The sequence below is a fragment of the Chiloscyllium plagiosum genome, chromosome 3 (genome assembly GCF_004010195.1).
Source record: "Chiloscyllium plagiosum isolate BGI_BamShark_2017 chromosome 3, ASM401019v2, whole genome shotgun sequence".
Classification (NCBI taxonomy): Eukaryota; Metazoa; Chordata; class Chondrichthyes; order Orectolobiformes; family Hemiscylliidae; genus Chiloscyllium; species Chiloscyllium plagiosum.
Window position 1 is genome coordinate 36,776,138 of NC_057712.1, and position 24,094 is coordinate 36,800,231.

The following is a 24,094-nucleotide window of genomic DNA, read 5'->3' on the forward strand; positions in this document are numbered from 1 at the left end:
CCCCTCCTTTCTGCTTTTAGCTCTCTCTTCAGGTCCTTCCTGGCTACCCTATAACTCTCAATCGCCCCAATTGAACCTTCATGTCTCATCTTGAGATAGGCCGCCCTCTTCCATTTAACAAGGGATTCCAATTCCTTATTAAACCACGGCTCCCTCGCACGACCCTTTCCTTCCTGCCTGACAGGTACATAATTATCAAGGACACTCAATAGTTGCCCCTTGGACAAGTTCCACATATCATTTACACTCTTGCCTTGGAGTCTACTTTTCCAAGCCACACATCCTAAGTCATGCTTCACCGCATCATAATTTCCCTGACCCCAGGTTTAACTCTTGCCCTGTAGTACACACTTATCCCTCTCCATCACGGGTGTAAAAATCACCGAATTATGGTCACTATCCCCAAAGTGCTCACCTACCTCTAATTCTAACACCTGGCCTGGTTCGTTACCCAGAACCAAATCCAGTATGGCCTCACCTCTTGTTGGCCTGTCTACATATTGTGTCAGGAAACTCTCCTGCACACATTGAACAAACACTGTCCCATCTAACGAACTTGAGCTATAGCTTTCCCAATCAATATCAGGGAAGTTAAAGTCCCCCATAACCACCACCCTATTACTGTCACTCATCTCCTGAATCACCTTCCCTATCCTTTCTTCTACGTTTCTAGGACTGTTAGGAGGCCTGTAAAAAACTCCTAACAGGGTGAGCTCACCTTTCCTATTCCTAACCTCAGCCCAAACTACCTCGGATGGCAAGTCCTCATCCATCGTCCTTTCCACCACTGTAATACTATCTTTGACAAGCAATGCCACACCTCCCCCTCTTTTTCCCCCCCCTCTGCCCCTACTAAAACATTTAAACCCTGGAACCTGCAACAGGCAATCCTGTCCCTGTTCTACCCATGTCTCCGTAATAGCCACAACATCGAAGTCCCAGGTACCAACCCACGCTGCAAGTTCACCTACCTTATTTCGTATACTTCTTGCATTGAAGTATACACACTTCAAGCCACTTTCCTGTTTACAGGCACCCTCCTTTGAAATTGATGCCATGTTCCTAACCTCCCTACACTCCAGGTCCTGCACCTAGGTCCAATGCTTCTAGATTAGGGTGAACCGAAAGGTCAAGATGCATTTGTTTATCCCTCTTGGCAAACTAATCCTGTGGTGTTGACATTTTTTTCCCCCAGAAATGATTTATCCACCATTTTGTTCTTTGAGCTGACTTTCCCCAGCCATGTATCATTCATGGCAGTGAAGTCAATTTTATAGTGCCAGACCTCTTGGGCTATGGTAGCAATGCCACATTTAGGTCTCTCACTGCTGGGATTATCCAACAGAGTCCTGATGTTCCAGAACCAAACTTTATTTTTGAAGAGTCGGAAGACGCCTATGTATGGGTTCCTTCAAAGTGGTGTAACCACGGCACACCAATTACCATAGTGTCCTGGCAGAGCAAGATCTTCATTCAACAGAAGGGATAACAAGATGATTGGCACCAAAGTCCACTTCAGTTAGGGTGAAACCCACAGACATTGTTGTCCCTAACCTCCTCTCCATCACAGCAGTCTGTCATACAAAAATAGTCACAGCATTACTGTTGTAGAACAAAGTCTGGTTAAGGGAAGAATATTTGCCAGAAAGAAGATTTCCCCTATTTTTGTTTTTTTTTAAAATATATTTTTATTAAAGAAAAAAAGAGTTTTTTGAATATTATAACAAATTGTTATGACGAGGTAAACTCTCCTGCTTATTGTAAACCAGCAACACAGAAAAGATTTATCCGCTGCAGTAATCTGTGAAAATTCAAGGCCAAGAACTATTTAAAGTAAAAATTAACAACTTTATTTCTTAAAGTATAACAGAGAATAATTAACTAACTATTTACAACTCGTCTAACCTATCTTTTACCTTTCCTTCTATAATACTAGTCCGATAAAACACCCGATTACGATTTACAAAACAAAACTTATTTCAAAGCTAGGCAGCTTTCAGTTTTCTCTGTATTCATGTTGTCTTTTCTTCTTTTTGGGAATTCTGCTTCATAGGTTACTGATCGATAAAGGTACCTTTTAAGAGAGCTATTTTTCAGACAGTCTTTACATGCTGGTAGCTTGGCAGTTCTTCTCCCAACTGTTCAATTTTCCCTGATCTTATACACCCAAAGCATCAGATTGTGTCATTGGCTTTTAAGATTGTCAATATGCCAAATTCAAAGTGTATTGGAATTTGGTATTTTTCGGGGCATAATTTAAGATTATTGGCCTAATTCAAATCTGTTTTGTTGTTTCCAGGCAACCAGCTACCATAGCTACCTCATTAACTGGAGCACATGTTACATTGTATCTTTTTTCAGAACACTTAGTGCTGTCAGGTAGCTTTTAACTCTCAAAGGTACAGTACACCCACATCTTCATAACAAAATACAAAAAGCAATTCAAGCCAAAACAAAGAAACCCACAAAATTACATAAATAAATAATAACAAGTAACTAAAAACAATGACAGAAATAGTAATAATAATACAGTTCAAAGAAACATAGTAATAGCCCTTGAACAAAGAGCATAAATTTAAACATATTCATGTGTTCGTAGTTCCTCCTCCCTGGATTCCAGACTCATTAAACAGAATCGTCATGGATATATAAAGGCCCTTATTAGTATTGCAGACAAATCTGTACCCAAGTAGTCCAAAAAGGGCCAACATATCTTTTAAAAACTCTGTTTTATGGTGCAGCATACTTGTAAGAAAGTCCAAGGGGATGTGCTCCATGACTAGCTTATGCCATCCTACAGCCCTGGGGGGTTTTTCAGACGCCCACCCGAATAGAATATTCCTTTCTTGCACAAGAAGTGAGGATACTGAAAAACTCTCTCTTATGCGCATCTAATGGAAGTAGGTTAACAAGACCAAGAGAAGGAGATCCTGGGTCCATCTCCACCTCTGTCCCTAAGACCTACCACACCTACCACATCTCTCCAGTATGCCCACAGCTTGTGTCAAGATCAGAGACAATGTGGGAGCTTACCCATACTCATTTTGCATTTAGGACACATTGGAGGCACTTCCACTTTGAAAGGCGGTCTGAAGCCAAGTGAACCCTGTGGAGAATTTTCAATTGCAAGGCATGGGTCCTGTTGCAAATCAAGATCCCTCATGTATTTTCCCAGATATTCTCCCATACTTCAGAAAAGATCTCAACATGCAGCTCCCTCGCCCACACCTTACAGAGCCATTCAAGGGACCCTCTCCCAATAGGTGATAGACACTGCTGACAGCAAGTGTGTTCTCAGCACTTAGTACCCTCTTCTCAGTGTCAGTTATCTAGGGATCAGTTAGAAGTGTGGTCTCTTTTTGTATGAAATTTCTAATTTCAAAGAAACGGAAGCGGTCCCTCCTGGGCAACTCTTATTTCCGAGCCAACTGGTCAAAAGACATCAGTATATCCCACTCAAATAAGTCATCCAGGCAAGAGACAGCCCTCGCTACACATAGGTTAAACCCAAAGTCTATCATCCCCAGCTGAAAACCCAGCATACCAACTATGGGTGTAAAAAATGATGTTTTGATAATACTGCCCTCACTGCCCTCTACACCTTAACCGTACTAATACCTATTAGGGTATGGCAATACTCCTTAACTGTCCTCTTTGTCCAAGAACAGCAAGCTAGGAAGGGGACATCATGCCAAAGATGCTTCAATATCCAACCATAGTGAGTGAGGGTCTCCCCGGGCCCAATCATTCACGTAAGATAGCAATGAGCTTGGTTGATAGTTTTTGACATCTGGGAGGTCCACTCCTCCCAGTCTGCGTGGAGGCTGCAGTTTAGTCAGTTTAATAAGGTGTCACTTGTGATATCAGATAAAGGAACTGAACCAGCCGTTCAGTCTTCTAAATGCTTGCTTAGTAAAAAGCAGAGAAAGCATAGGATACAACAGACGGGGGAGAATGTTCATTTTAACGAGGGCTATCTGACCTAACCAAGAGGTCAGAAGCGCCTCCCATCTTCAAAAGGTCGTCTTTGATTCTGTCAAACAAATGGGCAAAATTGGTTTTAAATAGTCGATCAAAGGCATGAGTAGAGAAAGCTCTCATGCAAACATCTAAAGGGAAGTTGAGATTCGTCCTCAGGACCAGGTATTTTTAAGAAGACCCCCTCATAGGCATGGCCTCCGATTTTGAAAAGTTGATGTTGTAACCCGAAAAACCGCCAAATGAATTAATGCATTGTATCAGATGAGGCACCAAAACTGTTGGGTTCGATAAAAAGACAAGAATATCATCTATATACAATGCAATCTTATGCGACTTTGTCTCTGCCTCTGAAGCAGATATATTGGGATCCCTATGTATTGCTTCTACCAGTCGTTCAATCACCAATGTAAAAAGCAGCGGTCATAAGGGACAGCCCTGTTGATTGCACCTAATGATACTGAAATTGCTTGACCGCACACCATTGGTGAGGACTGCGACAAGAGGGTCACTATACAAAACCTTTACCCATCTGATAAAGACCTCACCCAAGCCAAACCACTTTAAAGAATAAAAAAGATATGGCCACTCGACCCGGTCAAATAGATGGAATGGGTTCTAGCTCTGTTTTGTTGTGTTGTGGCGTGAGCCCAGCAAACCAGATTCTCCTAGGTCGCCATCTTGGATCCTCCTATTTTATTCAAATAAGATTTTCAACCTCCACCTGAACAGTCCTTGATTTAAATGCTGTATAGATTCAGAACTCAAGCCTTTTTTAGAGGGTGGGTCAACTTGCAATACTAAGAGAATGTAAAAACCAGAACATAAGCAATATCTTTCTTTAATTTTAAAAATACACTCCAGATATCACAAGGTTTACACTAGACCATTTGACTAAACTTTGGAATGAACTTAGAATTACTTGCTACTATAAATATATTGACAAAGAAATTCCTGATTTATCATAAAACAGAACTGAAATTTAATTAGATTCTGAGAAAGAAGCGTAGTATTTCTTTCTAAACAATAAAGCTCCAACAAACAAGCTATATGTTGATTGTGGATTCTGGATCAAGGGTGTAACATGCTGCACATAGTGAAGACCAAGATATAAACAACATCAGCTTGTATCAACCCTGGAATCAGCAGTCAGACTTGTATTTGAAAAAAAAAGTGGTCACTTCTTGGTATTGTTGTTGGATTACAGAAATGATATTTTCAGAATAAAAAAAAACACTGAAGTATCAACACCATGTTGCTACCGCAAATAGGGAAAAAAAATCAGGGATATTGACAGCAGCTGGGTTTAGTCAATCTTGTGCTTTGTTAGAACTATCCAAATTGTACAAATAGGAAAGATATGGCAGACTTACAAAAAACACTAAAAAAAGAGCTTTGACATTATAAACCTCTTTTCTTAGAATTTCTGCTAAAAGTATTTGCATGCCATACTAAAAGCTGAGTCTTAGCACAGAAAGTTGGTTTGCGAGGACCAAGTGTTTTTTTCATATATTAAGGAAAGGAAGCGTGTTAAATCTCTTTCTCACCACCCTGTCTACCAGTGGCACAACTTTCATGGAATTACGTACCTGCACCTCTAGGTTTCTCTATTTGACAACACTCCCCAGGGTACTACCATTAACTGTGTAAATCCTACCCTTGTTTGTCTTACAAAATGCAACATCTCACATTTATCTGAATTAAACTCCATCTGTCACTACTCAGTTATAGAATCATACAGTCATAGAGTCATTGAGATGTACAGCATGGAAACAGACCCTTCGGTCCAACCCGTCCAGATATCCCAAGCCAACCTAATCCCAACTGCCAGCACCTGGCCCATATCCCTCTAATCCCTTCCTGTTCATATACCCATCCAAATGTCTTTTAAATGTTGCAATTGTACCAGCCTCCACCACCTCCTCTGCCAGCTCATTGATCAAGATTCTGCTGTAGTCTTGGATAACCTTCTTTATTGTTCACTATATCATCAATTTTGTGTCATCCACAAACTTACTAACCATGCTTCCTATATTCTCATTCACATAATTTATTTACATGACAAACAACAGTTGACCCATCACCAGTCTATGCTGAACACTGCTAGTCACAGGCCTCCAGTGCTGTCACCTATAGTCAAGACAATTTTGTATCCAACTTGCAAGCTCTCCCTGGATCCCATGAGATCTAACTTTACTAATCAGTCTATCATGCAGATCCTTGTCAAAGGCCTTGCTAATGTCCACGCAGACAATGTCTACCAACCTGCCCTCATCTATCTTTTTGGTCACATGCTCAAAAAAACTTAAGTTTGACAGATATAAATTCCCACAGACAAAGCCATGCTGGCAATCCCCAATCAGTCCTTGCTTCTCTAAATGCATGTAAATCCTATCTCTCAGACTCCCCTCCAACAATTTACCCACCACTGACATCAGACTCACCATTCTATAGTTTCCAGGCTTCTCCTTGCAGCCTTTCTTAAATAAAGGACAACATTAGCCACCTTCCAGTCTTCTGGCACCCTTGCTCCACTCCAGTCTACCCCAAACAACTTTTGAAAGTTCCTATCTCATACCAAAGTTGGCCTTCTTCTAATTTCAAGCTTTATCTTTTATATAAGGCCTATCCTTTTCCAGAAGTATCTAAAACTAAATCTGTCATCAGGAGTGTTCCCCCACTAACGTTTTAGTCACTTGCCCTGCCTTATTTCCTAAGAGGTCACGTTTTGCCCTTTCTCTAGAAGTTACATCGACATATTGATAGTCCCAGTTAGCAAAGTTAAAATCCCTTACAAAACAACCCTACTACTCTTATCGGTATCTGAGATCTCTCTTTATATTTGCTCTTCAGTTTCCCATTGAATACTTGAGGGGCCTTTAATACAATCCCTTCAAGGTGATCATTCCCTTATTTCTTACTTCCGAACCCATATAGCTTCATGAAACGATACCCCAGGTATATCCTTTAAGTACAGCAGTAATGTTTTCCCTCATCAAATCAAACCAACCCCCCACCCCTTCCTCAGCTATATTTCTTTAATACCTATGATATCCCAGTCCCATGTTTTCTCTCTATTCTCACTGCTTAGGATTCCCACTTCCCTTCCCTTAAAGTTTTCCAAATAGCACTAAGAAATCTGCCCAATAGAATATTAGTTCCCCTCCAGTTCAGGTGAAACCCATCCCTTTTGTACAGGTCTCTTCTGCTCCAGAAGAGATCCCAAAGATCTGAATCCTTGCTCCCTGTATCATCTTTTCACGCATTCCTTCATCCAACTACCGTCCTATTCCTACTCTCACTAGCATGTGGCACCGAAGTAATCCAAAGATTACTACACTTGAAGTCCTGTTTTTAACCACCTAACTTCCTATATACCCCCTGCAGAATCTCATTCCTTTCTCTACCTATTTCGTTAGTACTAATGTGTACAATGCCATCTGACTGCTCACTCTCCCCTTTGAAAATGTTCTACAACTGCACCAAGGCATTCTTGACTCTGGCACCAGGGAAGGAACACACCATCCTGAAGTCTCACTTATCGCCACAGAATCACCTGTCTGTGCCCAATTGAATAGTCACCCATAACAATTGTTTGTTTGAACCTTGACAAACACCGCTTAACAGAAGATTCAGTCTTAGTACCCAAGACCTGGCTGCCATTTATTTCCCTCAGAAAAGCTACCCTCCCCCAACAGTGTATTTGTTTGAGACAGGGATAGCCACAGGAGACTCCTACACTACCTTCCAAACTCTCCTGATAGTCACCCATCTTTATGACTGTACCTCTGGTGATACAATCTTTCTGAAGTGACTATCCAACACACTGTGCCTCCTGTATGCTCCTCAGTGACTCCAGCTGCCTCTGCAGACAATCCAAACAGTCTGATATAAGCTTCATCCAAACACACTTCCTGCAGATACAGTTTCCAGAGACAGTTCAGTTCTGCTCTCTCACATATGGAAATAATTAACAAACCTCTTACATGAGACAGAAAACAAATATTAAAGGCAATCCAAATTTGAACAATTTCCTCTTTACTGTCTCAATATTGAAAGAACATGTTTTTAAAAATCAGTATAGTAATCCTATTGTTCCCATGTGAATTTCTACTCTTCATTTTCACCAGTGAGCAAGTGGAAAAGCATGCAGAAAACACTAGAATCACAGGAACACAGTTCACGTGAATTATAAACCAATTGAAAATTAGAAATATGGAAGAGAGAAGCCATGAAGTGACTTGAATCATGCTGGGAATTTTATATTTGAAATACTGGGGAAACCAGGGGTCAATGGTTTGTAAGCAGTGTAAAACTTGAGACTGGATATGGCATAGGTAGTAGTAGTCATTAACTAGTCAGGTTTATGTAGGCCGTGGCAAATTGGAAAAAAGACATTCTTATCTGATGCAATCTAACCATCTTTTGAAAAAAACTGACAAACACTGCACAACTCTCTCAAAATACTAACCAGAATCTGATGACTTCTACTCCGTCCATATTTTCCCTATGGCTGTGGCAGTGGAAGAGTGTGAGGAACCGCTCCAGACAGTCAACTCTGATCTAAAAAAAATTCATAACTGTCAGCATAAGAAATTATACTGGGATTAATTTGTGTTTGAGTGTGCAGGCTAATAAACAAATAATACATTCCATTAAGATAGGTGTTCAAGTAGTTCTCAGTAAAACATTATCTGGCTTGATACACTTCTCACTTTTCACTACTTCCACGAAAATTTAGATTTTATCTATAGTAAAATGAAGTTTATTTGTATAAAGATACTTAGCAATGTACCGAAAAAAATCATGAAACCTTTGATTGGTAAAACATAAACAATACGAAAAAGACAAAGTCAAAACTTCTCATCTCTCATTGGGATTGAGACGCAAGAAATCAAGTTTTGAAAAGGAACCTCCATTTATATCACATGAAAAGAAAGTGCTGATTGGTTGGATCATAGTTGACATGTATATACAGCAGATTTGTTCCTGTAAATCTTAGCTAGTTGAAAAACTCAGACCAGGCAGGTGGACTCTGGTCAGGCCTCTGCCAAGGGAAATGCAGCTGCGATTGACAGTTTCCATAACCCTTTCTCAATCAAAAATGTGCAGTGCATGCAAACTCATGTTGCCTAAACAGGACTGGAGTAGCATGGTGGCTCAGTGGTTAGCACTGCTGCATCACAGCACCAGAGACCAGAGTTCAATTCCAGCCTCTGGTGATTGTGTGTGGAGTTTGCACATTTTCCTCACCCTGAACAACTTTTCTTTCCAATCCTCCCACTTTCTCCAAACACATCCAGTCCCTGTACACCTCCATCCCCCATCACGAAGGACTCAAAGCACTCCGCTTCTTCCTTTCCCGCCGTACCACCCTGTACCCTTCCACCGACACCCTCCTTCGACTGACCGAACTGGTCCTCACCCTGAACAACTTTTCTTTCCAATCCTCCCACTTTCTCGAAACAAAAGGAGTAGCCATGGGCACCCGCATGGGCCCCAGCTATGCCTGCCTCTTCGTAGGGTATGTGGAACGATCCATCTTCCGCAACTACACTGGCCCCACCCCCCATCTTTTCCTTCGCTACATTGATGACTGTATCGGCGCTACCTCGTGCAGGGGGAGTTGAAATGGTGTGCCACAGGTTGGTTGGGTTGGTTCGTCCGGGTGGCCCAGAGGTGCTCTCTGAATCGCTCCGCAAGTAGGCGGCCTGTTTCCCCAATATAGAGGAGGCCACACCGGCTGCAGCGGATGCAGTAGATGATGTGGGTGGAGGTGCAGGTGAATCTGTGGCGGATATGGATGTTTCCTTTGGGGCCTTGGAGAGAAGTGAGGGGGGAGGTGTGGGCGCAAGTGTTGCACCTCCTGCGGTTGCAAGGGAAGGTGCCGGGAGTGGAGGTTGGGTCGGTGGGTGGTGTGGATCTGACAAGGGAGTCGCGGAGGGAGTGGTCTCTATGGAAAGCTGATAGGGGAGGGGAGGGAAATATATGATAGGGGAGGGGAATCCCACACCTCCCCCCTCACTTCTCTTCAAGGCCCCAAGGGAAACTTCCATATCCGCCACAGATTCACCTGCACCTCCACCCACATCATCTACTGCATCCGCTGCAGCCGGTGTGGCCTCCTCTATATTGGGGAGACAGGCCGCCTACTTGCGGAGCGATTCAGGGAGCACCTCTGGGCCACCCGGGCGAACCAACCCAACCAACCTGTGGCACAGCATTTCAACTCCCCCTCCCACTCCACCGAGGATATGCAGGTCATTGGACTCATCCACCGCCAAACCACAACAACCCGACGGTCGGAGGAGGAGCGTCTTATCTTCCGACTGGGAACCCTCCAACCGCAGGGGATGAACTTGGACTTCACCAGTTTCTTCATCCCCCCTCCCCCCACCTTGTCTCAGCCGGATCCTTCCCGCCCGGCACCTCCTTCCTGACCTGCAGTCTTCTTCTTGGCCTCTCCGCCTCCATCCTACTCCGGCCCATCACCCTCACCTTGACCTCTTTCCACCTATCACATTTCCAACTCCCCTCCTCCAAGTCCCTCCTCCCTACCTTTTATCTTCTCCTGCTGAACACTCTCTGCTCATTCCTGAGGAAGGGCCTGTGCCCGAAACGTCGAATCTCCTGTTCCCTGGATGCTGCCTGACCTGCTGTGCTGTTCCAGCAATAAAGTTTCAACTTTGCACATTTTCCCCATGGCTGATTGGGTTTCTGCAGGGTGCTCCAGTTTCCGCCCACAGATCAAAGATATGAAGGTTAGGTGGATTGGCCATGTTAAAGTTGCCCATATAGTGTCCAGGGATCTATAGGTTAGGTGCATTAGTCATGGAAAACACAGGAATAGGGTAGGGGGATATTCTGGGTGGGATGTTTGTCACATAGTCAGTGTAGACCTATCAGGCCGAATTGTCGATTTTCACACTGTGGGGATTCTATTCTATGGACCTCTGCAACAAAAGACTTTCTATTTTATATGAAAACGCAAAGCTGAACCTGATGTGGTACATTTGAGGATATTTAAAGGAGGAGTTATAGAGATAATGGCTGCACAGGTAATAATCCTCCCAGAATCCTTAGATACTGGAAAAGTGCCAAAGAATTAGTAAACTAAAAATGTAACACATTCATTCTAAAAGGGATGGAGAGATTAGAAAAAAAAACATGTAACTATAGGCCAGTTAGCTTAACATCTGTCATGGGAAAAGATGGAGTTTATTATAAAGGATTAGTAGCAGAGCAGAAATACAGGCAGTCAGTCAGAGTGGTGGTGGTAGATCGCAGGTGTGGGTTAGTGGGGAACTTAGATAAGGGTGGGGAGAGAAATATATTTCCCATAGTGGGGTCTGAGTGGAGGTGGCAAAAATGGCAGAGGATAATGCGCTGTATCTGGAGATTCATGAGGTGGAATGTGAGAATGGGGTGGTTCTGCCCTTGTTGCGGTTGGGGAGTTGGATTCAAGGGCGGAGGTGTGGGAAGTGGAGATACGATCGGGGAAATTGATGATTACATGGGAGAGGAAATTGCAGTCCTTGAAATATGAGGATATCTGGGATGTCCTGGAGTGGAATTTCTCCTCCTGGGAGCAGATATGATGAAGGCAGAGGAATTGGGAATAAGGGATTGCGTTTTTACAGGAGGGGAGGTGGGAGGAAGTGTAGTCAAAGTAACTATGGGAATCAGTGGGTTTGAAACAAATATCAGTGTTGAGTCAGTCACCAGAGAGAGAAGTCCAGAAAGGAGTGGAAGATGTTGGAGATGGTCCATATGAGCTTGAGGTCAGGGTGTATTGTGTTGGTGAAGTTGATGAACTGTTCAACCTTCTCGTGAGAGCACAAGGTGGCAGCACTACAGTCATCAATGTAGCAAAGAAAAAGGTGGGGGATGGTGCCAGTGTAGCTAAAGGAGGATTGTTCCACATATCCTAATTAGGTTATGGTATACTTATTAGCAAATCTGGTTTATGGATTATGTCAGGCTGAGTGTTGTGCAAGCACTGACTGATTTCAACACTGCCAGCATCAGGCAAAGTGTGGCACTGGAAAAGTAAAGCAAGTCAGGTAGCATCCAAGGAGCAGTACATCAACATTTCAAGCATAAGCCAGTTATCAGAAATGTGGAGGTGGAAGGGGACTGAGATATAATTGGAGTCGGGGAAAGTAGCTGAGAAGACAATAGGTGAATGCAGGTGGGGGGCGTAATTGCGATAGGTCAGTGGGAGGGTGGAGCAGAAAGGTGGGAAGGAAAATGGACAGGTAGGACAGGTCAAGAGGGCAGTGTCATTAGAAAGTTGGATCTGTGATGAGGAGAGATTTGGAAACTAGTGAAGTCAACGCTACGTGGTTCAAGGGTCCCATGGCAGAAGATGTGGCGTTCTTCCTCCAGTTGTCCAGTGGCTTGGATTGGGTGGTGGAAGAATCCCAGGACTTGCATGTCCTTCAGGGAATGGGAGGGGGAGTTGAAGTGATCGGCCACAGAGCGTTGGGGTTGTTAGGTGCTTGTGTCCCAGAGATATTCTGCGAGTTGGCGACCTGTATTGGGTGCGTGTGTCCCAGAGATATTTCCTGAAACGCTCTACAAGTTGGCAGTAGGCTAGCCTAGGGACAGCGTTCTGGAATGGCGATTGTGCTTGTAAAGCTAAAGGAAGACCTGCACAAATGCCTCCGCTAAATTCAATGAAAACCAGCCTACAGGAGCAGCAAACAACTGAGACGTTCTGGAGCCTACAAAATATAAACCATTCAACTTTTAAATCAGTTGCTCGGACACAGATACTGAACATTCCACACTATTGTACTACCTGCCTGCCTTCAAATGTGAAGGCCTTCTCACTACCAGTAAACTAACATACATCCAAGAGGAATACTGGATATTCAAAACTATCTGAAACCCATTCACTATAAGCAGAGAACCATTCATACCTCATCCAGTAATCAAGAGGCTCATTCAGCCCTGAGTGGAGAAATAACAGCTCAGTAATAAAATCCAAATTTAGCTGGAGATAAGAGGAACCAACAATCGGTAGGAACAACCTCTGTTATCCATACATCTATTATCCAAATTTTGGATTAACCAAACAAGATCTTAAGGTCCCATTTGGGCATATTGTTTGCTCACTGACCGGACCAAATCTGGCACCGCTAGCCGGCCTGGACATCACCCAGGTGGTGTGAAGCCCCGGATTCACTCCCTTGGGAAATCATTTAAACAGAGTCACAACAATTGCGAGAGGGCGTCTGCGAGGAGTTGTGGTGACAGGGGCCACACTGTCCTAAGTGACAACCGCCCGGCCTGCCCATGGCTGTGGTGGGTTGCGGACCTCGGCAACAGTTTGTCCCTCCTGCCCTTCCTCACAATGTAGCTTGCCCACAAGCTACCGACACCGATCGAAGTCAGGCACCCCAACAGACAGCCTGATCGTTAAACCGCTACCAACACCTGCAAATGCACAGAGGCCCTGGCAGGAATGTGCGAGTGACGTGTTGAAGGGAGCAGGTACCTTGTAGCAGAGGGTGAGGGAGCGTGAACAGTTATCTGAACAACATACTCCACGTCCGTGTCGTTCAGATAATTGAGGTTGCCCTGTATAAATCGTGAACTCTGATCTCTAAGGAAGGTTCAGTTCACCAAGAGGTTCAGCCAGAATCAAGAGAATCCACCACAACCAATCACAGTGAGTCATAGACTCACCAGATTCAGGAAAAGAAAGAGCAAATGTTCTTATCCACAAACCTCTACATACTGATGAGAAGCAACTAGACAGCCAAGATACCAACCAAGGCAGCACTAGCAACATCCACCACTGTCCAAGCCTACAGAAGAATCAGCACTCACTCCCGCAGCACAGTCCAGTTACAGTGAGACACTACGGATAAGCGCAAGTTGAACCGTCTTTCCACTTCAGGGGAGAGCATAATGTTATTGAGACCTTCTGTCCCAGCTCAGTTAGATAGGGTAGGAAAGGTGGGCTTTGGACTATTAGAACCCCAGGACTAGCTTTTCCCCCTCTCTCGTCCCTTTCCCAGTCACCAAGTAACAGCTCTCTAATTTTAAACCCACAGTACCAAGGCAGGACTGCAAGGGTTAACTGGGGTGCTAATTAGCTGTTGGGTAAGATTCACTTCGCTTGATCCATTACATTTGGTTTTGAAATATTAATTTTCTTTTTCAGTTATTGTACATATTTTCAATTTGCTTGGTTTAATAAAAATCAGAGCTTTGTTTGCCTCTGAAGCATTTGCCTCCTGTGCTTTACACTACACCACATGTTACTGTCAGAACCAGGGAGCTGGTGTGCAATAAACCAACCCAGTACTCCCTACAATCTGCAGCTGGCAGATTGGTAAGGATGTGCTCAAGTATGTTTTTCCATCTTGTTGGTTCCCTCACCACCTGCCACAGACCCAATCGAGCAGCTATGTCCCTTGGTACCCAACCAGCTCGATCTGTAGTACTGCTGCTGAGTCATTCTGGAAGGTGGACATTGAAAATGTCAGGTGTAAACAACTGAATTTGCAGCAGCATTAAATAAATCACAAGCTGTCAACTCATCTGCAGTATGTTGCAAATCACCACTTGCTCTATACCATAAACTCATAAAAGCCAGTTATTGTCCTTAAAAGATACCCAATCTATCTTCAAATTACCCTGGAAGGAAAAGATGCCTCAAAAATTTGAATGAATAGGTGAAGCTAGCCATACCAATACTAAAAGGATGTTTCCATCAATCCAAAATGATGGTTTGCCCACCACACAAACATGTGCTATGGGTTTCAGTGCCAAGGTCACACATTGGATATAGGCCATATGTCTCAATGACTGGAGGGCCATATTAAACATCGCATCTCTGTCTGCAGCATGTAACATGCTGACCATGCTCAACCTCAAGTCTTTGAGGAATTAATGAGCAAGTTAGGCAAAGGAGAGCCATTGGACATTATCTATTTGGATTTCCAGAAGGCAAATGACAAAATGCCACTGAGGAAACGACTAAATAAGATAAGAGCCTGTGGTGCTAGGGGCAAGGTATGGATAGTGATGTACAGCACGGAAACAGACCCTTTTGGTTTAACTCGCCCATGTCGACCAGATATCCCAACCCAATCTAATCCCACCTGCCAGCACCCAGCCCATATCCTTCCAAACCCTTCCTATACATATACCCATTGTGGGATATAGGTGAGTTAATGTTATTTCTGCAATTATAAGTTCTGATACAGAGTAAATGAATTCACATTAGTTTGTGATTGTTTCTCGGCTAAGAGCTGAGTTAACAAGAATGGGGACTACATAGAGGAAGTATATAATCCATTAAAAATGTATGTCAGCATGAGACGTGATTACAAAACAATGGTAGATGTATGGGCGAACAGATAAGACAGTAGGAAAAACATCTGTTTTCCCACTTGTACGGGGACACAGGAACAAACCCTAATTAAAGAGGTCATGAAGGTCAGAGTGGCCTCCGGAGGGGCCCAGATGGAAGGAATAAATACTGATAAAGAAAGGATATGCCTAGCGATGACCTGTAGTGAGATGACATCAAACGACCTTATGGGGCCAGAGATAGGCATTTGTCACGGACAAGGCCGGATAAACAGAAGTCGTGGGATCGGTCTTAGGGAAATGAGTGACGTAAGCGGGGGGGGGGGGGGCAACAATGAAATAAGAAAAAATATAGGGACTCAAACTGTATAAATTTCGAGAGTTTGTTGAATTTGATGTGTATTTGTCATTGCCTTACCTGGCATTAGACATTGCACCCACTTGCAAATGTACAAATAAAGGACACTACTGATTCAGATTTTTGTCTCGGACTACAATTGTTTAGTGAGTGGGCTTTGTTTCTCACACCCATCCTGATGCCTTTTAAATTTTGCAATTGTACCAGCCCCCCCCAATTCCTCTGGCAGCTCATTCTCTGTGCGAAAAAGCTGCCCTTTAGGTGTCTTTTACATCTTTCTCCTCTCACCCTAAACCTATGCCCTCTAGTTCTGGACTCCCCCACCCAGGGAAAAGACTTTGTCTATTCATCCTATCCATGCCCCTCATGATTTTATAAACCTCCATAAGGTCACCCCTCAGCCTCCGATGCCCAGGGAAAACAGCCCTAGCCTATTCAACCTCTCCCAAGAGCTCAAATCCTCCAATCCTGGCAACCTCCTTGTAAATCTTCTCTGAACCCTTTCAAGTTTCACGACAGCTTTCCGACAGGAAGGAGACCAGAACTGCACGCAATATTCCAAAAGTGGCTGAACCAATGTCCTGTACAGCCACAACATGACCTCCCAACTCCTGTACACAATACTCTGACCGATAAAGGAAAGCATACCAAACACCTTCATTATCCTATCTACCTGCGACTCCACTTTCAAGGAGCAATGAACCTGCATTCCAAGGTCTCTTTGTTCAGCAACACTCCCTAGGTCCTTACCATTAAATGGATAAGTCCTGCTAAGATTGGTTTTCCCAAAATGCAACACCTCGCATTTATCTAAATTAAACTTCATCTGCCACTTCTCAGCCCATTGGTCCATCTGATCAAGATCCAGTTGAAAACTGAGGTAACCGTCTTCACTGTGCACTACACCTCCAATTTTGACGTCATCTGCAAACTTACTAAGTATATCTCTTATGCTCATATCTAAATAATTTCTATAATAGTTGACAAAGATTGGATAATTGGCAGAAGACAGAAACTGGGAATAAAAGGGATCTCAATGGCAGCCAGTGACTGAAGGAGTTCCATAGAGATCGGTAGAACCATAGCTATTCAAGATATACATTAATGATCTGGGCAAAGGAACAGAGGAAATTATTGCTAAATTTGCAGCTGACACAAAAGACATGTGGAGGTTCAGGTAGCACTGAGGAAGCAGAGAAGCTGCATAAGGACCTGGACAAGCTAGAGAGTGGGCTAAGTAGTAGCAGATGGAATTCAATGTAGGTAAGTGTGAAATGATGCACATTGGTAGGAAGAATAGGTTTAGAGTATTTTCTAAATGGGGAAGGATACTAGACATCTGAAGCACAAAGGGACTGGTTCAAGATTCTCTTAAGGTTAAAATGCAAATTCAATTGACAATTAGGAAGTCAAATGCAATGTTAGTATTCATTTCAAGAGGACTAGAATACAGGAGCAGAGATGCACTGCTAAGGCTGTAAAAGCTCTGGACTGACTGCATTTGGTATACTGAGAGAAATTTCCTTATCTAAGGAACAGCATGCTGGAAATAGAAAGGGCCCAGAGGAAGTTTACAAAAATGAGGAGCCGTTGAGGATTTTTGGTCTGTACACAGTGGCGCTTTGGACGAATTGAAACTTGCAGAATACTGAGAGACCTGGATAGAGTGCACGTAGTGATGATGTTTCACTAGTAGGACAGAAAGGACCCGGTGGCACAGCCTTAAAGTGAAGGGATGACCCTTTCGAACTGGACAAGGAGGAATTTCTTCAGGAAGAGGGTGGTCAACCTGTGGAAATCATGGTTGCAGAAAGCTGAGGAGGCTGTCATTGAGTGGTATTTGAAACCAAGATGGATGTGTTCTTGATTGATAAGGGAATCAAGGGTTGTGGGGAGAAGGCAGGAGAATAGGTTTGAGAAATGTATCAGGAATGATCAAACTGGCAGAGTTGAATGGGTTGACTGGCCTAATTCTGCTCCTGTATCTTATGGTCTTATAGCCAATCTCAGCTACATGCCGCATGTCAAAACTCTGTCCAATCAGATTCCACCTGCAAACTCTAAGATCAACTTAATCAGCTAAGAGCAACTATCAACAAATCCTGCTGCATCTCTATGTCTACCAATCAGCACCTCCTTATGCTTTACAAATTGATAATCCCTTCAAAGTTTTGATTTCTTGCATCTCAGTCCTTACAAGTGCAACATGAAAAGCTCTGACGTGTATATTTTTAGGCAATGTTTAATCTATAGGATATACATGTCTTGGTGGAAACTCATGACCTTTAAAAACAAGAATTTCACAAGAATGTGAAACTAAAATGCTTCCTGGGGAAAAAATGTTTTTACTTAAAATATAAGAGCTGGAACCTCAAACTCCACACCATCAATCTTAAAAGGTACATTTTTGCCCTTAGTGCAGCAATTTTTCTGCATGAAAGCTTAAAAGAAATATGATTCAAAGCTGTTTAAGATAATTCATGCCTGTATAATTACATTCACATGGAAAGAAACACTTGAGGATAACAACATAAGAAACATATGCCACTTCACATCTAATCCACTATTCAGGAATATCACATCTGAACCTTTCTCAACTCTTTACTGCCCTATCCTCAAATTCTTAATGCACAAAAAATCTAACCGAGCAACATCAACCCTCTGGAGCACAAAATTCCAGAACCACCTTGAGTGAAGCAATTTCTCCTCAATGCAAATCCTAAATAGCCAGCAAAGAAAAAGCAATTTTGCTTGATTCAGATTTCTTAACATAACAAATTTTGTGATATGAAAGCTGCAAACCAAGCAGACCAAGTGGTAAAAAAGCCTTGATTTTCCTAATTTCTAAATGTGACCTGAATTTAGTGAATGCTTAGAAAATCCTGAACCATTGATGTAAGAGAGGACGACAATTATACACTTGCACATGGTGATAATTCAGAACAATGTTAACAGTGACAAATATGGAGGGTGCACAATAGAACTTCCTTATTGTTTTAAGAAATACAATTATTTTTATTTTAATCTGTAACATTATATAAAATGCAAGTAAAATGGCAAAAGAAATTCATCCCCATCTATAAAACTGACTGCAGGATTGCTTTTTAAATGCTTTTTTTTGCAGAAGACATTTTTCAGAATACACAAAAGCAACTGGTTCACAGACAGGTTGAAAACACACAAAAATATTACAACTAATGACACAATAGTCTTTCACACAAAATACCATTTTTACCAATTTCCTAATCATTGCTGACAACTTTAATAAGCCTTGCTGATTTTTTAAGTAATTCTCATGATTCCATCCATTTAGTTTGCCAAATCATGCACCACTTCAGAGGACCTTACAGTAACTGTGTACTATTATTTTTTTCTATCTCAGTCAAAACACCCAAGTAGCACCTCAGACACAAATGAAATTTTAAAAATCAGATTTATATTGTTTATATTTGCATCATTGATGTAGATGAAAGAAAGCTAGTTTTTTATAAATATAATTCAGGAATGAAATCAATTAGCACTTCTAAATCTTAATATCGGTCATGAGCATACAACTGTGAACCATGCACTAAACATTCGCCAGAGAGGGAGCTCATCAGTTATGAAGCAGTTTCCAAAAAAATGAAACATCACAGGAGACAGTGAATCAAAGCATCTGCAGTTCTAGCTTGTTTTTACACTGTTAAGCTTGAAATGACACTACTTGACAGAAGTCAACTCAAAAAGAAAAAGTTTGATGAAAAAGAACTGAAGAAATTATGTTTTTAGAGCAACTCATAAAATGTAAATATCAGAGATTGGAAACAAAAAAAAAGAGTAAATTAAACAATGTCATTAAGATAATAAATTTACATTCCTAAAAGCATGGAATATAAGTTACATTTTAAGACCTTTGCAACTGAATCTTTGCTAAGTTAAGAAACACACTTAAGAGAAACTGCAAGCTTTACTATGTACATCAAGCTTAAATCTTTTATCTCCCATTTTAAATCCGGCTTCTAATTGAATATAACACTTAAGAGTCATCCTACCAGATTTCTGCATTTTCACTAAAAATTAAATAACTTTGGAACTGAGGATCTCTATTTGCAAGCATTTATTACTTTCATCATGTGATCTGGGATTGCAATATTCCATAATTAATTTAGTCCCGTGATAGCAACTCCCCAATTAATTGAAATCATGATGCAAGAAACAAATATTAAAAAAACGCTCCAATACTTGATATTTATTTAATTTGCCATGGCTAGTCACACCCTTACCCAAACTACTTCAGTACAACTAAAACAGTTATCTCCCCAATAATGTGAACGATTGCCTCGGTACCTCCTGGCTCAAAAGATAGGATATATCCAATCCAATAAAATACTGTCCAATCCAGTCTAGAACCATGGTTACCAACATATGGATGGCGATCACAATCAGAGTCTGACAGGTGACCACATTACCCACCTACATTCCCTAGTGTACACCTTTATCATCATACTACTGTAAGATTTTCAATTCCAGAACCATGTGGCTACAGCAAAGTTCATGCTCTTAACAGGCTTTGCCACCTTGTGGTATGTTGTTTCAGTTTGGTTCAGATGGACTATCATCGCAGGGTAAAGCAAACAAGTTGTAAAGCAAACAAGTTATAAAGCATATACTATGAATTGATGTGAAACCAGTATATTATAGCACTAGACACACAGGAAGCAATTCAGCCCATCATGTACATGTGGACTCAAGAACAGCTCATCTAGTAGCATTCCTCTGCACTTTCTCTATAATTTTCTTCAGCTGCTTATCTCACAGTACAAATAAAAATTATAAGGATTGTTACCATATCCAATATCCAAGCAATGCAAACCATGTAGGGTTACCGGAAACAAAGAGTGGTTAAACCATATAAGTGATCTCAAATGCTTCCACACTTGAAAGTAGTCAACAATACTGTGGATGCTCCAGAGGCACAGATCTAGAGGCCTACGTGCTGTGTGATCATAGCAGAATGACTTTATGAACTATAAGCTGAAGCAATAAGTCACAAACCAAGAACATCCAATAAGGCAGCAAAAATGTCCAACTTACAAGCAGAATGGGAAAACAAATTTCTGTTCATAACATTTGCCTTATGTCACCAAAGTACATTGATAAGTAAAAAGGTGAATTTGAAACACCACACAATGATGCAGGGCAAACTTAAAGATAGCTTTCCCTTGTACAGCATGCTTCAAACAAAGACATTTGACAAGCTGAAAGTAATTTTGAAAGCTCTGCAGTCCTTTTTTTTTCTAAACCAACACCGAAAGGTAAGGCCTGAATTGAAACATCATTTCACATTCACTAACTTCTGGTAAAGTGCAATAAATTATTCACAAATATCTCAGTAAGTAAAGAAGCAGTTCTTATGGTCACTGTTCTTAAAGTCTTTGGATGAAGGGTCAAAGAGAAAACAATGACATCAACCAGAACATGTCAACTAGTGCTTCCATAGTAGCAAGACAAGTGGAATTGTTGAGCAAAGCTGTCCTACAGCAACTACAGCAGGAGCTGAAGGACTGTAAATATTTCCCACTGCAGTGCGATGAATCCATTGACATGACTGACAATTCAGCTGATAGGTTTTGTGCCTATCGTTTTCAAGAATGTAACAACTAAAGAAGATCTTCATACCCTTTTCCTCCTTAAAAGAGAGAGGTGAGGATATTTGAAACAATCTAAAAGTTGTGCATTTGAGGAAAATATTCCAATCAAGAGACTGGTTTCCATTAACAACTGATCATACAGCTTCAACATTTTGAGCAAATGCAGGCTTTGTTGTATTTTGGAGAAATGATTATGATTTCTTCTCTTTTGTCAATTACTCAACAACAACTGCTTTCGAATAGTCCTGCATAAACGTTACACCTCAATCAAGTCCTCTGTCTTCTGTGCACTACAGAAAACAATCTAAGCTTTCCACCATCTCTACATGGTGAAAATGCTCCATCCCAGGCAACATCGTGATGAATCTACTCTGCATTCCCTCCAGTGCAATTACATCCTTCCTATAATGCAGTGACCAGAATTGCACATAGTGCTCCACTGTGGCCCAACAGAAGTCTTATGCAGCTCCAACATAACCTCCTTGCTCTGACAATCTATGCTAAGACTGATAAAGTCAACTGTCCTGATGTGATGTGGTTATGTCAAGAGAAGATTTTTAGCATTCTGTGTAATCCAAGATAGAGGACAAGAAAAAAAAATTGTGGCTGTCAGAGTTGCTCCTTTGAGGTATTTTAGGTTTTGGAGGTGATCTCCTCAAATTCCAGTAGCAGCAATTACTGTTTTATATGATGTTGCATTGTTTTGGAACTTTGAGGAGAAAAGATCATAAGGGCACTTTTAAAAGGAGAAAGACAGACAAAAGACACTGATTGCATGGTCAGTGAGGGAGAGAGAGAAAGAAACCTACACTGCTAACTGAAAGCAGTGAATCTGCCTTTGCTGTCTGAGTTCATGTATCTCTGGACACCAGAGCGCATCTAGGAAAACCGAAACAGTAAAATTCACAGCTGACCTTGGAGGGACCTGTGTGGGAGAGCTCACTGAACAGGAACAGATAAGTGCATATTTTTAAAATGTAACCTTGCTGTAAGTCTACAGTAGTGAGTACAGTGGGTTCTTGATTATATGTTTTATTGAGATCAGTGCCTTGATTAAATTTTAAAAGTATAAGCCATGAGTACTAAGTCAGCCTGGAGCACTGTTTTTCAGAACAAAATGATTTTCTAGGTCTGTAGATTGTGAAGGAGCAAAGATGGCCGTTAGTTGAGTGATACTCTCTTCCTGTATAATGTGGGGGTTGAAGGAGAGTTTCCATGTTACTGAGGATTATGTCTGCAGGAAATGTCTCTGGTTGCGAATCCTATCAGATCACATGGATCATTTGGAGCAGTAGTAAGAGACAATGAGGAACATACAGGAACTAGAGGGTGTGATGGATAGTGGTTACAGGAAGGATGAAAAGCTACAGATACAGTCAGGTAGATGGATTAACTCCAGGAAAGGTTGGAGGGGTAGACAGGTAGTGCAGGACTCTCCTGTTGCTGTCCACATTTAAAACAAGTATATATTTTGGAAAATGTAGGGGTGATGGACTCTCAGGGGAATATAGCACGAACAGCCAAGTCTCTGGTATCAAGACTGGCTCAAATGTAATGACGGCTATGTCAGGTTGCAAGTGATCAATTGTGATAGGGAACTCTTAAGTCAGACACTTAAGGCTGAGGAACCGATGCAGGGGAGAAGGGTTCACGTTTTTGAATCATTGGAATCTCTTCTGGGGTAGAAGTAACCTGTAGAAGGAGGATGGATTACATCTGAATTGGAAGGTGACTAATATTCTGGCAGGGAGATTTGCCAGAGCTGCCCTGGAGAATTTAAACTAGTAAGGTAGGGATATGGGACCCAGGGAAAGTGAGGAAAAAAAAAGATCAATCTGAGACTGGTAGAGTTGGGAAAGGGAGTGAGTCAAATAGTCAGGGCAAGTAGGAACAAAGCAGAAAACAAGGTTGGACTGATAAAGTAAACTGCATTTTGTTCAATGCATGAGGCCTAACAGGGAAGGCAGATGAACTCAGGGCATGTTTAGGAGCATTGGGACTGGAATATCATAATAATAACAGAAACGTGACTCAGGGATGGACAGGACTGGCAGCTTAATGTTCCAGGATACAATTGCTATAGGAAAGATAAAAAAGGGGGGGGGGGGGCAAGAGAGGAGGGGGAGTGGCATTTTTGATAAGGGATAGCATTACTGTTGTATTTAGGGAGGATATTCCTGGGGATACATCCAGGGAAGTTATTTGGGTGGAGCTGAGAAAAGAAGGGGATGATCACCTTACTGGAATTGCATTATAGACTCCCTAGTAGACAGTGGGGAACTGAGAAACAAATTTGTAAGAAAATTTCAGTTATCTGTAAGAATAATACGATTGTTATGGTAGGGGATTTTAACTTTCCAAACATAGATTGGGATTGCCATAGTATTAAGAGTTTAGAGGAAGAGGAATTTGTTAAGGGTGGACAAGAAAACTTTCTGATTCAATCTGTGAATGCAACTACTACAGAAGGTGCAAAGCTTGACGTACTTTTGGGAAATAAGGCAGGGCAGGTGACTGAGGTGTCAGTCGGGGAGCACTTTGGAGCCAGCGACCATAACTCTATTAGTTTTAAAACAGTGATGGAAAAGGATAGACCAGATCTAAAAGTTGAAGCTTTAAATTGGAGGAAGGCTAATTTTAACGGTATTAGGCAAGAACTTTCAAAAGCTGACTGGGAGGACAGATGTTCGCAAGTAAAAGAGACACTGAAAAAGGGAAGCTTTCAAAAATGAGATGAGTGTCCAGAGACAGTATATTCCTGTTAGGGTGAAAGGAAAGGCTGGTAGGTGTAGGGAAGGCT

The 24,094-nt window shown here is 41.9% G+C and overlaps 1 protein-coding gene across 2 annotated transcripts in view; it reads right to left on the minus strand.

Annotated features, from left to right (window-relative positions):
• Nucleotides 1-24,094, minus strand: part of lyst (lysosomal trafficking regulator) — a 357,679-nt gene that overhangs the window by 273,819 nt on the left and 59,766 nt on the right. For both annotated transcript variants that reach the window (XM_043680023.1, XM_043680014.1), the window contains exon 2: nt 8,450-8,541. In XM_043680023.1, coding sequence (XP_043535958.1) covers nt 8,450-8,541 — 92 coding nt within the window. The remainder of the gene's footprint in view (nt 1-8,449; nt 8,542-24,094) is intronic.